Source organism: Neolamprologus multifasciatus, chromosome 3 (assembly GCF_963576455.1).
Source record: "Neolamprologus multifasciatus chromosome 3, fNeoMul1.2, whole genome shotgun sequence".
NCBI classification, from domain to species: Eukaryota; Metazoa; Chordata; class Actinopteri; order Cichliformes; family Cichlidae; genus Neolamprologus; species Neolamprologus multifasciatus.
The window spans coordinates 27,150,567-27,168,250 of record NC_140441.1 but is presented as its reverse complement, the minus strand read 5'-3'; the positions used below and the strand labels follow the sequence as shown (position 1 = coordinate 27,168,250).

At 40.8% G+C, this 17,684-nt stretch overlaps 1 protein-coding gene across 1 annotated transcript in view; it reads right to left on the bottom strand.

Annotated features, from left to right (window-relative positions):
* Window positions 1-1,642: 1,642 nt before the first annotated feature.
* The window catches only part of ndrg2 (NDRG family member 2), a 48,532-nt gene continuing 32,490 nt past the window's right edge, over window positions 1,643-17,684 (bottom strand). The window contains exons 2-16 of the mRNA XM_085141024.1: window positions 17,125-17,210; window positions 12,885-12,926; window positions 10,303-10,408; window positions 10,084-10,204; window positions 9,430-9,492; window positions 9,064-9,124; window positions 6,989-7,075; window positions 6,681-6,737; window positions 6,477-6,580; window positions 6,347-6,385; window positions 6,207-6,258; window positions 6,039-6,086; window positions 5,911-5,946; window positions 5,357-5,408; window positions 1,643-4,640 (exon numbers count right to left, since the gene is read on the bottom strand). Of these exons, the coding sequence (XP_084997150.1) occupies window positions 4,477-4,640; window positions 5,357-5,408; window positions 5,911-5,946; window positions 6,039-6,086; window positions 6,207-6,258; window positions 6,347-6,385; window positions 6,477-6,580; window positions 6,681-6,737; window positions 6,989-7,075; window positions 9,064-9,124; window positions 9,430-9,492; window positions 10,084-10,204; window positions 10,303-10,408; window positions 12,885-12,926; window positions 17,125-17,199 (1,107 nt within the window). The 5' untranslated portion in view covers window positions 17,200-17,210 and the 3' untranslated portion in view covers window positions 1,643-4,476. The remainder of the gene's footprint in view (window positions 4,641-5,356; window positions 5,409-5,910; window positions 5,947-6,038; window positions 6,087-6,206; window positions 6,259-6,346; window positions 6,386-6,476; window positions 6,581-6,680; window positions 6,738-6,988; window positions 7,076-9,063; window positions 9,125-9,429; window positions 9,493-10,083; window positions 10,205-10,302; window positions 10,409-12,884; window positions 12,927-17,124; window positions 17,211-17,684) is intronic.

The window sequence follows — 17,684 nt, the reverse complement described above, 5'->3', positions numbered from 1 at the left end:
AGGCTGAACAGAGATAATCATAGCATTGATAATCATTTCATTGCTGCCACTTTCTGGTGTAACGTCATACTGAAGCTTGCGGACACTGGACACTATAATCAAGCAATGTTATGATCATTTAAAAAAAAAATTATATATATTTGGGGGTGGCTATGGCTCAGGTGGTAGAGCGGGTCACCTACTCACCGGAAGGTTGGTGGTTCAATCCCAGGCTCCAACAATCTACATGCTAAATATCCTTGGGCAAGATTGTAACCCCATGTTTGCCGCCTGGTGGTGGTCAGAGGGCCCGGTGGCACCAGTGTCTGGCAGCCTCGCCTCTGTCAGTGTGCCCCAGGGCAGCTGTGGCTACAATGTAGCTTGCCATCACCAATGGGTGAATGACTGAATGTGTATTAGTTTAGAAATTAGTGTTATTGACAGATGAGAAAAAAGCTAGTATTGGTTAGCTGCGAAATGTGAAATTCTTTACCTTTACATCTCATCTATGCAGGTGTTTGGGTACATCTTTTTGCTTTTTTGCAAGAAGAGGTGTAAAATGCTTCTAAATATAGGAAACAATGGAAATGTAAATTGCAGGATTGCAGAAGTAATTTTTGGACACATTTTTGAGGCACTGTAAAGACATGCACTCTTTTTATTTATTACTTAGAGATACTTTGATTTAGTGTAACAAAACAAATATCAGCCCACATGATAGTCAATGACTACTTATCTGATATACTTAAAATTCCACTGTATTCACATCCGTTTATAAACAACACTATGAAATTGTTCAACAGCAAAGATTTTATATTCTTTCTTTTATCTGTGGCTGTTTAGAGCTTAGTAGTTTTATCTATTAATCACATTTTAATTGCAGCGCTACATCCAGAAGCACAAGACACTTCATTGCTGCCACTGTCTGGTGAAATGTAGTAGTGAAGCTTACCTGCACTTCACTCAGTAAAGCAGTATCATACATTTTTATTTGCAGGTAAGTAAAAGAGCTGATACTGGTTAAAAATTCTAATGTGTAGTTTTTGGACTCAAAAGTAAAAGAATGTAGAATCTACTTCAAAACTTCTCATAAAGTGAAAATAAACCTCAGAAATGAGATCTATTAAAATGTACATGTTTAAATGCTAATATGCTATTATGCTAAAGCTTTGAGCTCAAAATAAATTTTAGCATGCACCAGCTTATTTATCCATTTATGTGAAAATTGCAATGTGTTTGTAGAGGAAATTGTGTGGAACAGAACCTAATATTCAATTATCTTTCCAAATGTTAGTAGGCAGTAACAATAAGAAAAGTGAAAAGACAGCTAGCTTAAAATGTACTATAGACTACTACTATATTCTAGCAACTTGGTCCTTTGATGGCACTACTCTGCTTACCATGTGAACCCACCAGTTTCAGGTGAACAACTATTGACGTTCCAGAATAATACAAAAATAAAAACATAAAAAATCTTTGGTTAGCACAGAACAAATACGAAACATCTTTAAAAAAAAGTTGTTTTTTTTTACATTTCTTGTGCCCTCACTGGACTGCTGCTCAGCAGCACTGAGCTCAGTGGTGTCACCAAATGGGTACAAGCTAGCCTATACGTTGTACAATGCTGAACACAACACAGAAAAAAAGACAGGAGACAAGACAGTTCTCTTAAGCTTCTATTAATTTTATTTTCTTTGCTTTTTTTTTAGGATGTTCATTGTGTTACACAGAGCAATTAGCCACACAAGTTTGATTCTCTTTAATTTTATTTTTTTTATTGTTAATTATATTATTCTCCCTTATAAGCGCTAATGCTAAAAAAGTTACTCCAGAACTATCACACGGTTAACTAACTTGTGAGCACATCGGGACAGTAAACTAACACTTCACATACATAAAACAAAGAAAGATCATTAAAACAAATCAAAGGGGAAAGAAAAATGTAATTGAATAGTAAAAACCAAGAGACAAAAAAAAGACAAAATGGACAAGCATTTACAATCACACAGCCCTGCTCAACCACTCTAATTTCCTTATTTGGCCTTTTTAAAATTTCTAGGCTTTAATCCTGAAACGAGCCCAGCAATTACATTGTACACTCCAGCACAAAGGTCTGCAACCCACATGCTTTAATGCCACAATCTATCATGCACAAGCATGCGGCATGATATCATCAGTATTTGTGTTTTCCACATCTTCTGCAAAAGATGTTGATGGTACAATAGGCCATTTATGCACTGCATAAGCAGCCTATTATGGATCGGAGGGGAGAGACTCAAAAACAGGTTGCCGTCATCATTCCGACCATCAATTATAATTCCAAGCTCACATCTAAGGCCTTCCATCGCATCACAACCATGTCCGCTTCATGAGTCAGGTTTGGAAAAAGGAGAATTAAACAGCATTTAAATGAAAGAGGCATCTTCCAACTCAGTGGTCGTGCTTTTATGCATTAGAATATAAACACATGCAATGGACTGGGCTCAGACATGGTCCTTTAAAAGCACAGTCAGTGTAATGGCTACTTGGCACAGGGCAGTGGTAAGCTTTGACTTTATTTGCAATTATTAAGTATAAGCAATTCAGTGAGAATCTGGATGAATTTATTTATGATAACTGATGCTTAAAGGTGCACGTTTAGCTCGGAGCACTTCTGATGGCAGAATTTGGTCAATAAACACCTCGATTCTCGAGGGGCTTTTAGTTTTGGCAGGACGCTTAAGCTTATTGGCTCCAACCGGTTGGCTCAGAGTTCAGAGAGTGGCTGAAGAAACTCTTGTTTTCTATTGTTATATATTATCTGAGCATGGTGGCAGTGAAGGGGCTGGTTCATTGTCACTGATAAGTCACAAGGGGTTTTATTGGTTTTAAAACTTTTGTATGTAACCTGGGCCTTTCTCCATCGTCATTGGTTAACTGTGCTTCCAGACACGAGCACTGACATTTGCTCTTTCTCTCTCTCTCTCTCTCACCCCCCCCCCCCCCTCCCCGCCTCACACTCACACATATCAGTATAAACATATGCAAACATGACTCTGTTGTCCCCGTTGGTGAATAAAGTGGGTGGAGAGGACTACGCATCGGTTTTACCCTCACCCCCCCACCACCGCAGCACACATGAAGTCAAGTATGCTAGCTGGGTTTGTTTGGAGGTATCCGTGCATGGGCAAGGCTAAGAGATTACAACCCAGATAGATGATGAACACAGTGATCCCTTTCTGGCCACACCGAGCACTGAAATGCAATATCCATACGAGCATGCTACCGATGATGGGATGCTCCCAGGTGAGTAGTAGAACACAAGTGTGGATATTAAGACACGCAGTGCAAGACTGCCAGCAGTATTGGAAGCACTTCTGAATGTGCGGCGACTACTATCAATAGGGTGATAATTAAAGCGCGCAAAACACCCTCAGTCTCACCTATGTTTACCTCCAGGCCATAACTCGAAACAGCACACACACGAACACAGATTCACACAACTTAGCAGAATATAAAAGAAAAAAAAACAACATTATCCATTCAATATTAACATGAGTTGATAGCAGGCATGCAACTTCCAAACAGTCCAGAAGAAAAAATAAAATAAAATAAAAGCTTCTTGTCCATCACATCAAAATCCAATGGAGGGGGGGAAAGATTACAGTCACTTATAGACGAGGGCCAAATGGAAGACATAAACAATCTGGCAACATCAAGGAGGAAGTAGTCACTACAATGGCTCTCATTGGCTGTCTCCATATGATGGGGTCAGCCAATCAGTATCTTCAGCCCCTTGCTGAGACAGGTTACATATAAGAAAAAAAATCCCATAAAAGAAATGATTAAAAAAAAGAAGAAGAACACAATAAAACCTAGCTTTAAAAGTAGTAGACACACATTGTTATAAGTATCTCTGCTATAGTACGTTTTTTTTGTCTATGTCGTTTTTAAGTCGTTATGTAATAAAGAGAAAAGTTACTGTTTCTATCATCATTAGCTTCAATATCATCATCATCATCATCATCATCATCAAGAACATCAGAATCATCAGCATCAACATCCACAATACCGTTTTCAGGATTATTACTATTGGTTTTATACGTTGCACTGTAAATCTAAATTAAAGGGCTCTATTGGCTGACAATACAAGGAGAGAGGACTAGTTGCTGTTCGTCACCCCCTCCTTTGCTTTAATAATCTCTTCATGCCTTTTAAAGACTCATGTTTATGGCAGAACAGCCGGTTGTACTTTGCTTTGGGCTGAGGTTGTAAAGAGAAGGTTTTTTTTTTTTCCACTCAAGTCACTCTATTCCTCTTCCTCCTTCCCTCCCTCTCTCTAACCATCCATATTCCTATTCTGCTCTTTGTGGGGAATGAAAGGAGTTGTTTAGTGACAAATAAGTAACCCATTCATCTTGTCTCTGCATTATTGTCATGCTTCATCTTTCCCTTCCTTTTGCTTCCACCCTCCTCTCATCCCACTCTCGCTCTTTCTTTCTATCGTTTTGTTTTTCTTCAGCAAGACACCTCCATCGTTTGGGAGGGGCTGGGCGGCATCTGGCCGCCCTGCGAGCCCTGGGACAGGGTGCGGGAGCGAGAGCGGGAGCCATCCATGGAGTAGGAGGAGGAGAGGGAGGTGGTACGAGAGCGGGACAGGCGAGTCATGCAAGATGAAGCCACTGTGGAGAAACACAGAGAAACGGTCAGTAAGAGTACAAGTCATGGAAAAGGTCAGGTATCAAAAGGTAAGGAAATGTTGCTGACAACACATAGTTGTGGTCATCCACACTCATAATGGACATGATTGACAATTTGTGGCCTTTAATCATTTACTTGAATTGTTATTTTTCCAGCATGGAAAGACTATACAGCATACCTCTTTAATAGCGTTAAAAAAACAAGGATTAGGGGGGCAATTTATTTTGAATTTTCACTAATCTGCACAGGGTCAGATGAGGGCTAGACCTATTAACATCTCACTAGACTACCTCCAAATTCTTCAACTTCCTCTTAGATCAATAGCTGTACAGTTGAAACATGGTTGGGTGTTCCAACAGGATCCCAAACACACATCAAAACTGGTTTTGGAATGTATAAAACTGGCTAACATTAAGCTTCTGGAATGGCCTTCCCAAAGTCCACTCCAGAAGTCAAAGCTTTTAAAGTCAGATGTATGCTGTACAATCATTACACCGTGGAAAAAAGAACAGTTCAAAGAAATCATTAAAAGCCCAAAATGACCACAACATTCATGCTCACGATGAGAAATACAACAGTTTATCCTTTAACTGACACAAAAAGTATCGAAATAAAAGTATGAAACAAATAGGAAACAATACTAAAGCCATGTCTCTGTAGAAATAAGGAAGATAACTGCTTGATAAAGTGAACTTACTGTAGCCCATGCCCTGGATGAAATACTTGAAAGCCTCAGTAAGTTTAGCAGGCTGCAAAAAAAAAACACAGGACATTACATATCAGGTCAAAAACATGTTGAACTCGTTTGCTGCACTGAATAATGGTGCTCACTGAGGACCCCATGTGGAAGCCCAGGGTATCCGTTTTAGTTTTGACACCTAAAAACATTTGCCAACTTCTGGGGCTAAAAGACAATGAAGCTACCACGTATGTGTGAAAAACTACAATTCGCCTTGTGGCTACCTGTAGCAGACTCCTAATATGAGTCAATCCCCACAAACCAACAAGACATCAATATATTTACTGCTTTGTTTTAAATGGATCTTGATCTCTGTAGTTAAATCTTCCTTTCATGACAGCTTTGTGGGAACAGAAGCCAACATTTGGCTTGTTCTAAGTTTTTTAATTAGGCACCTGTGAGTGCGACACAATGGAAAAGTATCAAGATGTTCTTTTCACATGGACATATTGCCCAGGGTGGATTTAACATCCACACCTATGTCACATCTAGAGATCTTAAGGTGTTTTTACCTGAGTCAGCTGAGGCAGACCACCAGCATCAGCCATCTGCAGAAGGACAGAAGACGTAAGTAAAGGTGAAAAAAAAACCAAAGACAGATAGACGATGCAGACACTGAGGACACAGGTATGAAAATCACCTTTAAGAACGAGGTTGTTGTCGGGTCCATTTTGCTGTTGCACTCCACCTGGTGGTTACAGAAAGAAACACAGTCTTTGTTACAACCCATCAGATCCTTTTTTTGCACAGAAACGTACAATCAGTGCAAACAGCCGTTCAGGTGTGTCAAATAATAAAAGAAACTTACAGCAGCATCCTCATAGGGAGCATGATCGCCCACCACCAGCATTACAGGACATCTGAGGGTCAAACAGAAACAGGTGCTAATTAGAAGTTTGAAGACTTGAGAGATTAACGTTTAGTAAAAAAATCAGAGTGGGTATTTACTTGAAAGCGCTGTTGCGGTCAAAGATCAGGTCTCTACGACTGTAAGGAGAAAGAAATGGTGTCAGTGGTAGTTTGATGTAAGGTCGATTATTTGTATTTATGTCATGATATGTTGGCATGTTATGTTTACCTGTTGTAAGATTTCCACAGGAGCTCCATGTTGGACAGGTTGGGAGCTTTGGAGATGCGCTCTCTGTAAGACTGCACTAGATCTGTGCTTGACGACAGCTCCTCCTAGAAAAAGGGTTTAACATTTGATCCTTTTTTCTAAATTTTTTATTTAACTTACAAAAAAAAATCTGTCCTTTAAACACTTATGGATCTAATAATGTACCTGACTGAAAAGGTGGCACAGAATCTGCTCTGTGAGGGAGGACGTCACGGAGCTGAGCTGGAGAGGAAAGAGGGGGGATCATTCAGGCAGTTTCTTTATTTTAATCAAGTGTGGTGAAATATACGATAAACAATTACATGATCAATAGCACAGAACACACAGACCATGCGTGAAGTCACGTAATTTCATATCCAGAGCTATTTTTACATTGATGAGTAACTCCCATTAGGACTAACAAGATTAAATGATGTTTCTGTGTACACGGCCACTGCAGCCCTGACGTGGAAGGAAGAGAGAGAGAAAGAAACCTTTTGAGCAGCCCAGTCTATCCATCCTCGGGCGTTAGTGTCGATGTTGATCAGAACCAGACCTTCCACTGCATCTGGGTTTGTGAGCTGAGGAGAGAAAGCAGAAGTGTTCACTGACAGTGTGACACTATCTCATATACATCTATATTTACGGCTCATGTGGTGAAGGGAAAACAAACCGCACATTGGATCTTAATGAATGAAATATTCAGGATGAAGATCTTTGCTGACATTATTTAATTTGCAGAAACCAAAGCCATCAACTCTTTGAAGGCTGGATTCAAAAATCCCACCAAAAGTCAGTTAAAAATTAAAATCAGAGGCATAATGTGGTTCGGTAATATGAATCTGTGCTTCCCATGTGGATGTATGCACTCTCTAGTGTGTGTGCATGATCCTGATGAGAAGCAGGATGTGTCCTCTGGGATCTCGTCCAAGTTCAGGGATTCAGTGATCTGATCTTATTTGACTGAATCTGATACTCCCAGAAGTTTTCAGTTGGATTCAGATCACGGGCTAGTCAGTGACATGATTGCTGTTGTTTTCTAGGAACTGCCTACGTACAGTGACTACGAGGCCAGACACTGTCCTACACCAGGATCCACCGCACAAAGATAAGGTTAAGGTCTAAAGATTTCCCCCTGGTACCCACCAGGAGTCAGGGTGCTGTTAGTTAACAGGTGGATGCCTATGTGACCCTCAAAGGATTTGCTTTCTCAGATCATCACTGACCCACTGCCAGACCTGTCATGAGCCAGTTTAACTAGTCACATCGGTCGAGCTGCACGCAAACAGTGACGTGGCCACAGCTCTGTACTGGTTATACCACAGCTGAAGACACAAATAGTATTCTCCTGAGCGATAGGTGTTACAATTCACACAAAACCTCCACATCAGGGTTGGTACAGGAGGAAAAGTTGAAACTGGAAGCAGTTTTTGATCGCTACATTAGCTAGGGCAAGAACAACAGGGTATAATAAACAGGCAGTTTCAGGCAGCATGGTGTCCAGACTCTTTTATATCTGTCACACATGCTCAGTAAGAAGCTCCTCACCGGTGGCAGCTCTGCCAGATCTGCTGTTTTCTGGAGAACGGCACAGAACTCTACAGTGGCCCTGAGAAGCCAAACGGACTGCAACTTAAGAAAACACCAGCAATAAGAAGAATGCTGCAAAAACACAACGGAAATAGGAAAAACTAAAACAGAAATAAAACAGATTTCCAAAAGCACAAGGGAAGTGTTTCTGGGCAGACAATAACCTGACGGACTAGTTGCAGGAACCAAAACATGCTAAGAATTGTGCTGGAGACACTTAAAAGAAGTGGAGTATCTATCGGTTTTGTGAGGAAACAAAAGATGAGAGGTAAGTGTGTTAGCCTAACTATTAGCCTAAAAATCCGTCATCAGTATTATATGAATCATGATAAAACACATCTACCATGTTTTGGGTTCCTGCAACTGGTCCGTCGGGTTATTGTCTCCCCAGAAACACTTCCATTGTGCTTTTGGAAATCTGTTTTTCCTATTTCCGTTGTGTTTTGTGTGCTTTTGCAGCATTTTTCTTATTGCTGGTGCTCTTATTGCTTTCTTAAGTTGCAGTCTGTTTGGCCTCTCAGGGCCACCGTAGAACTCTTTATAATAAAGTCGAGTGACCTCTTCCCTGCACTTAATAAAAAGCCCTTTGGTGTTGAAGTTTTAACATCAATTAAAAACCATTTCAATTATTTGGGAACTCTTTATTCGACATCAGGAAGTGACCCAGAAGAAAACTAATTTTGTGGACACGTTTACTAGTGTCCGGAGATGATGTTGATCTTCACATTTAAACCAAAGCTAATGAGCATTCAGCGTTTTCTTATTTTAAGAGGTTTGCACATAAATGTCCACAAGCGTCACAGTTTAACATATTTATTCTACAAAGTGTTCCTGCTGAACTCTTCTCTCTTACAGTCAGCCCCGCGCAAAACTGTAAACAAGAACTGACACCATCCTGACACCTCTGTAGAGTGCTAAAGCTGGATCTGAAATGACTCATCAGGACAGCTTTACCACAAAAGAAGAAAAAGATGCTTACCGCAAACCTGGCCAGGATGTATGCTCCTGCTCCCACACCCACTCCGATTACAGTACGGAAGCTGACAGAACGATAAAGGTTATTAACACCTACAGCATACACATGTGCACACAGTGTAAATTGTTGCTGAACACTCTGGTTATTTATATATCTACAGCATTGTGCAAAATTCTTGAACCACCCTTTTCTTTATATTTTGACAAGAAAATGGAAATAGTTGCAAAGATATACTGAAATACATGCAAACATATGAGGCAAAACAGTTTTAACAAGGTCACCACAGCGCTGTGTGTCTCAAGGCCACTTAGCTCTGTTACACAAAAAAAATTGCTTGCGGTCACATCAAAATAAATACGGTTAACTCACTTGAAAAACTGCAGGACAGCTGGGATCATCTCTGATATGGTCTCCATGGAGGGATACTGGTAACTACAACAGCACAAACAAATGAGCTTAATGCAATTAAGCGGCTTAATATGAAAACAAATATGTGAAGAATGTTACCCAGGAAATACTCATTCTTATCTAAGATCTCCTCCACCTATTCATGGTAGCTGGGCAGCGCTGATCCATTAGATAAATTTCATAAGTAAATACGACGGCTAACACCTCTATCCACAAGGATTTAAGACCACAAAGAGAATGAGCTTCAATTTCGAGAAGCAGCGGCAGAAGCGAAGGGTCAGAGCTGAGAATCTGTCACAATACATGAAACAAAATCCTGCTGAGCCACTAAAATAATCTCACAAGGAAAGGGAGTGATAGAGAAGTACTCGTGGGGGAAGGAATAAGAAGTACGGGGAGAGAAAAGAAGGGATTTTGTTTAAACCTCTGACAAGAGCGCATTAGAGAACAGAGATGGTGCAGGGGGAGATGTGAGAGAGGAGAATGGTAAGGATTTTTAGAAGAGATTAGGTTCAGGCCTGTACGGAAGATTTGTTTCCATTTCTCAGAAGTTTACTTTAAAAAAAAGTGCAAGGTTACTGCAGGACACCTTATCAAACACGATGATTGTCTCACCCTGCAGGGTAGGCGGCAGCCCCCTGCTCTTGTCCTGGGGCGTCGATGTGAATCAGGGTGAAATTCTTGACGATCTCCTGCATCTCTTCGAATTTGAACAGAGGTGAGAAGCAGCTCTTACCTGCCAGGTAATAAAAACAGAGTAAACGAAGATAATGAGGAAAAAATGCAATCAGTAAAAAGTAAGAGACTGTTTGACTTGGAGAGAGAGCTACTCACTGTCCAGACCCACATCGTGGAAGGTGAGAATAGCGGGCCTACGGGTGGTTCGCGTGCCATGGAGGGTCACGTGCAGGACGCCATGTGGAGTCTCAACACTGTGCTCCTAGAGAAAGCAACACGAACAAACACAGACTTAACAACGCCAACCTGATGGTAACATCTGGCATGGAAAACAAAAAAAATTAACTTTTCTGGTGCATGAACTTTCTTTTATTTTTGGCTGCTTGCCACAGCCAATCGTCTGCCTCCTTCTCGCCCTGTCCCTAGCATCCTCCCCCGTCTCACCAACCCTGCACCAACTCATCTTCAACAAGTTCTTTCTCTTTTTCTTCATATTCAACAACTTTTGTCAAAGATATCCACCACTGCTACACTGCACATGTCCAAACCATGTCTTGCCTCTTATTTTGTCTCCAAAAACTGAGTATTCCTGTCTAGCTCTTTGCAAATTCTGTATGAATCTGGTCCTTGTATACACTCAAGTTAATAAATTGCAAGTTCTATATCCATTCCTCCACTTCAGGTCATCCAATTTGTCTAGACTGCGATACTTGAGACAGGCTGACAGATAAGAGTGTCACAGGGGGATGTTTCTATCCCCCTATTCTGTCTATGGCTACGTCCACACTAATGCGTTTTCGTACAAAAACATCATTTTCTCTCCGTTTTGGCCTCCCGTCCACACTGAGACGGCAGAATGTGATGATTTTGTGGATAATTAAAGTCAGTCATATATCCACAAACACAACAGGCTGAAAGTCAGTGATGCTGCTCGGTTTGCAGTCCTGAATATCACGGCACAAGCAGGATTCACTGCACTGTTAATGTTAGCTAAGTTATATTGCTGCCTCTGTTCGGTGGTGTCGAGCCAAACGGACTTTAACGTGTGTTTGAACGAGCTGACGGTTCACTCGTTAAGCTGAAAGAAAGATGCTTTAATCACAGGAGTCACACATGTGTCCACTTTACCATCTGGGAACTTTTCTTGTTTAGCACTCGTAATAACACAAACACTAAATCCTCCTGTTTGTAGCAGTGTATACACCTGAGACTGTCACCTGTCTGTCTGTCCTGCACTCTCTCTTTTTCTTTCTCTCTGATTGTGTAATAAAAGTATGAACATGTATTTATAAGTTACACTTGTGTTTTAATCCTGCAGCTTATCACACATTTGATTTCCATGTGTGACAACTGCAAGTGTCCAGAGTGAGGACAGACTGAGGGACCCACTGCTGCACATCATCTGTGAGGCTTTGCACCCCTGATGATCCACCAGGACAAACTCAGCAGTGTGTGAGGAAGAGGAGTATTTTGGGTTAGTAGCACTGCTGTGTTTGTTGCAACCTAAACATACCACCTGATTCAGCAGCTTGTAGAGCCATCTTTAGCAGCAATAACTCAATCCCTTTTTTGTGTGCGACTTTATCAGTCTGTCACATCATTGTGGACACATTTTAGCTCAATTTTCTTCACAGCATTGCTTCACTTTATTGAGGTTTGCAAGCATTCATTTATGCACAGCTCTCTGAAGGTCACAGAATTTCAATCAGTCTGGACTCTAACTGGGCCACTTGATTGTAGACTTGCTGGTGTGTTTGGCGTCCCTGTTTAGGCCAAGCTTTAGGTGTCAGACAGACAGCCTCACATGTGACTCTAGAATACTTTGGTCTACAGAGGGGTTCACGGTCAACTCCGTGACTGCAAGGTGCCCAACTGCTGTGGCTGCAAAACAAGCCCAAACCGTCACCCCTCCACCACCTGTCAGTTGGTATGAGCTGTTTGTGCTGTTCTTGTAGAGACAAGGGGCTTTCTCCTGGCAGTCCGTCCAAGCTTGTTCAGTCTTTTTCTAATTGTGCTGTCATGAACTTTAACATTTAAAATCCTAACATTTAGAGTCTGAGATGTAGCTCTTGTATTTCTTTAGGGTATCTCTGAGTGTTGCACATACAGAAACTGGGGGGAATTTGCTCCAATGTCCACTCCTAGAAAGACAGTGGCATTGTGTGTTAACACACGTATGAATGCTCCAGAGCAGCAAACCCCCAAACCTTCTGCTCACACTTGCTGATGATGAGTTAATCAAGTGCACCTCGTAATTCCTATGGAAGCAGTAAGAGTGCACTTAATTTTTTTACATAATTGCAGAGAGTGCAGTGAAAATGTTCTTGTTACATGACTGTATGATGCAAAGTTAGTTCTCAACTGGTCAAAAAAATGGGCTGATTTTCAAAAGTCAGTGGGACACAACAGGATGGGCACCATATTCATGGAAAAGGGGCACAATGAAGAAATAAAACACTCACAGAAACCTGTCTTGTTGCAAAAATCTGTAAAATACAGCTAAATCCATTATTAATAGTTTCCAAACCCTACTAACAACTCTTCTGTGCAGCGATTTTCATTCCGCTTCTATATTTTTCCTATCGACTACTGACTGGAAAAGAAGCCCCTGCGGAGTTACCAAATATACTTGAATAAAGTTGAATAAAAATAACTGTGTATTTCATTTATAACTCAATAATAGTAATAATGCAATGCTTAATCAAACACATTAGCATGCATTTCACAGACAGTCTCACCTGTCCTTGGTCCAGGAGTATCCTAGCAGCCAGTTCAGCATCCTGTTAGAAAAAGAGCGACAGTCTCATTAGCAAAATGTGCACAAAGATTTCTTTTTACATTTGGAAGTAAGTGATGTCCTGCCTGTTTGGGTACTACAGGGACAAGATTTATTTAAAAGTAAATCATGCTAAAAACTGAGAAGGACTCATTATCCACCAGCTGAACAAATCAGAATAAATCTCACTTTGCTTCTTAAAAAAAAAACTTAATTAGGACTCCTTAAATTTATCTTTTTAGTGTGCATTACTGAAAATTGAGTCCAAAGGAGTGACATCTCAGCCTGCTGTTCTTTCATTTCTTTGTTCTTTCATGTCTAGAGAGGCTTTGCTTCCTAATTGACACCCACAAAGGCAGGATGGGTAGCATTATGCGGCTGATACCCCAGCAGAGAGCCCCTTCAGAGGAGCAGGTGGTTGTGACATGCCTGGCATTAAACAGAGGAAGTACTGACAGCGGGTTTCAAACGGGTGGCTCACTTGCAGCCTTGGATCTGTTTACCCCACTAATGAATTACTAGCATCACAAGCTCTTAGAAAATTAACAGTGTGGGAAGTTGAAGTGGAGATGGGCGTGGGCACAGATGGAAGTCATTGCTGAGGAGAAAAGAGGAAGTCCTAGAGGGTTGGTGACTGAAGAGAGGCTGCTGGCTCGATTAATTCAATTCAGTTTTATTTAGATAGCATCAAATAACAACAACAGTCAACTCAAGGCACTTTATATTGTAAGGTAAAGACCTAAAATAATAAAGAGAAAAACGCAATGACCAGGACAATCCTCTCTGTAACACTTGGTGATGGTGGGAAGGAAAAGGCTCAGGGAGCGGGGTTATTATAGTTAACTAAATGAAACTAAATACTAAAACTAGATTTGAAAAAAACACTTTAGTACTGAAATAAATGACTTGAAATAAATAAAACAAATCGAAAAAACTGAACTTTGATAATAAAATAAGTCAAAAAGGTCGAGGAAATGTCATTAGTTTTAGTACCTGTTAGTTTAGTAAAAACGAGAGACATGTTTATTGTGACTGGTGCCTAAAATCAAAACAGATTTTTCTTAAATCTTAAAACTAAACATTTTCATACATTTAAAACTAAACTGAAATTAGAAAACCCACTCTAAAAACTAACTGAAAGTAAACTGAGTTAAAAACAAAGTTAAAATGATATAAAAATACAAATTAATTGGAAAATACGAAACTATAATAACTATAAACATTTGCTGCAACTGTTTGGGGGTGAGGGGAGGAAAACAGGACAAAGACATGATGTGGAAGAGAGCCGGAGAAAATTTTAATCTAACTAATGATTACATGCAGAGAGGTGTATAAACACACAGAGAGTGAAGAATTGCATCATGGGAAGCCCCCAGCAGCTGAGGTCTATTGCAGCATAAGTATCCTGTATATAGTATAAGTCCTGAATCTAAATTGTGATCTGGTTCCACAGAAGAGAGACCTGAGATCTGAAGGCTCTGCCTCCCATTCTACTTTTAAATTCTCTAGGAACAACAAGTAAGCCTGCAATCTGAGAGCAAAGTGCTCTAATGGGGTGATACGGTACTATGAGGTCGTTAGGATGAGATGGGGCCTGATTATTGAAAACCTTGACTGTCGATCAATTACTGTGGAGGTTGTGACCTGGGTGGAGTAGATACCAGTGAGTGATACATAATGGTCAACAAATTGAACCATTATGTGACCTTTTCCACAAAAAAGTTGATCCACATCTCACACCCTTACTCTGTAGGGTGAAAAACAAATTATTACAGGTTGTTACAGGTTGCTGCTTTTTATTTCCAGTTTAGTTTATATGTTCCATATCTTTAGAGCTTCTGTCTGCATCACCCCTCTTTATTCTGTCATTTCTGCTCAGAGGTCTCTGAGTTACATGGACAATACATTTTTTTTTTGCTGCTGAAATCCAAAAAGGAAAGAGGAAACTCAAAGGGACGCACCATTAGACCAATCACAAGCACAAATGAACACCATGATGCATTTATCAAGCTGAAAAGCACTCCAGTTCTCATATGTCATATATTTAGAGTTATAAAAAAATAAGCAATAAGCCCACAGGCAGACTTCGGCAGTAAAAGCTACTTGTTATCAAGTTGTTTTGAAGTTGTTGCCCTGTGAAAGTCAAATACTCTATGCACAAAAAGACTGCTATATTAAAATGATCAAAGTCATGATGGTGTAGTTCTCTTTGCATTGGTTAAAAACTCATTTCTTCTGTCTGGCAGCCCAGCTTTAGTAAGTATGAAGGCTGTACTGCCAGACTTTATGATTATCATTAATTAATCTGGCTTCAGTCGCGGATGCTGTGGGTCTTGCCTAAGAGTTAAATCATCTCAGCGGGAAGAGAAAACATAAGTTGAGGGCGAGCACTTCATTTAACTTTGTGACTGGTAGGACGCTGTGGGTGCATGAAGAACCGACAGGGCCAAGTGTGTCCGGTAGTCCACAGCAGAACCACGTCAACAACAGCTACTGTTTCATAAGTGCGGTCACACTCTCTGGGCTGATTTTTTCCTCTTTTACAAATTTTGATTTAATTCTTTGACCTCATTTATTTTCCCACTGAGGTCAAAGACTTGTACGTAGAAGACACAGGAGCTTTTTGTACTATCCTCCTGTAAACCCTGATTCTTGATCGTTTCTAACTGTTCCCCATGAGCTCCTTGTGTGTATATAAAGAGTTTAGCACTGTTGCCTCACAGCAGGAAGGTCCTGGGTCTGAATACTGTGTGAAGTCATGTCCTCCTTGTGCTTGTTTGGGTTCTCTCTCGGGGTAATCCAGCTTCCTTCCACACTCCCACGATTAATCGGTGAGACTGATTTGTCATCTTTTAGCCCTGTGACAGCCTGGCAACCTCCCCAGGGTATGCCCCGCCTCTCGCCCTATGACGGCTGGTCATAGGTCACCATGTGTGGTGTATATAAAGTCCCGGATCTCGCTTGTCCATTACTGGTTTGTCTGTTCACTTCTAATTCTCTGTGAATCTCATCATGTCTCAGCATTATTTCTTGTGTTTTTGGTCATGTTCTGATAAAACTGCTGTTTACCATTTTACCTGAAGCATATATCAAGATGGAATAAGTATTAATTAATTATTAAAAACAATTAAAAATCACCAAATTAGTTACTAAAAGAGATCAATGCTAGTCACAGCTCGGAAAATAGATTAAAAAAATCACTGGATCGAGTTAGAAACTGCAGAGTCCCTCACATTAATGGCTAATAATAATAATAATAATAATGATAGATTGCATTTATATAGCGCTTTTCGGGACCCCTCAAAGCGCTTTACAATACCACTATTTATTCACTCTCACATTCATACACTGGTGGAGGCAGCTACAGTTGTAGCCACAGCTGCCCTGGGGCAGACTGACAGAAGCGAGGCTGCCATATCGTGCCATCGGCCCCTCTGGCCATCACCAGTAGGCGGTAGGTGAAGTGTCTTGCCCAAGGACACAACAACCGAGACTGTCCGAGCCGGGGCTCAAACCGGCAACCTTCCGATTACAAGACGAACACCCAACTCTTCAGCCACGATCGCTAGATTAGAGTTAATTACCAGTTATCCTAACATGCACGTCTTTGGACCATGGGAGGAAGCCACACTGTGGAGTGCCCACATTGTCAACTAGAGAACGCGCAAACTCGACAGAGAAAAGCCAAAGATGGTGTTTTGTTTCACTACTGTGTTTTGCTCTTTGTCCACAAGGGGGCTCTGCTCTGCAGCGCTGCATCTGCAAGGCAACATCAGCCCAGCAGAGCAAAGGATCTGCTCCCGATCCTTCAGGGCTTTGACGTCAACCTGGCAGATATGAGCCAGCGCTGCAGCTGTGCGCACACACACACACATCTATTTAAGTACACACTGACACACAAAGTCATGCACAAATGTGTTTGGAACACATGTTGTCACATGTAGGCTTTGTTCAGACTCAAAAACACTTTCATTCATGCACACATGCACAGCAAGGACACATAGTGACACAATTGCACATACACCAGCCTCTTTTTCTTTCTCTTGGTTTGCTTGTGCTTTCATGTCATGCTCACTGTGTGTGTGTGTGTGTGTGTGTGTGTGCGCGGATGTTCTTTATTGATCAGATTACATTAAATCATAGTATATTGGAGATTTAATCTTGTATAACATGCATGTATCTGTAAGAGCTCCATCTCAGACCTTGGTGGTGTCAGCCTGACCCGTGAGTAAAGGCTTATCCTCCGTGATGGCGATCTCCTGCATTTCTGTTGTCATGGTGTTGCCTCCTGCACGGAAAAAAAGGCACAATGAGTACTTCTTATTTTTAAAGTCAATCCTCCAGAAATACTGGATACTGTTATAGGGGCATGGAGCACACATAAAAGGGTCGATGCAGGCATTTATGCACACGCACAACAAGTGATTAAATACTGTATGTCGCTGATGCCCTCTGCGACTCTGTTTGCGCTGTGGGACTGAAAGTTAATTAGTAATTAGTCCCAGTAGAGCAGAAATGGATTGTGGGACAGAGGGAGAAGGAGCTAAAAGACAAAAGGACAGATGGATAAGTCGAGGTACACAAAACATAAGTGTTCAGGATATTTTGTAAATATTCTTTATTCATTTGTTTATTAGTACAGAAATCAACAAAAACAATAAGATATATCAGCCAAGTTTTTTTTTACCAGTGTTAATGCGTACTACTGATGATATATTTTATATCCATTATATCAAAATTATATTATTATATTAAGACACTT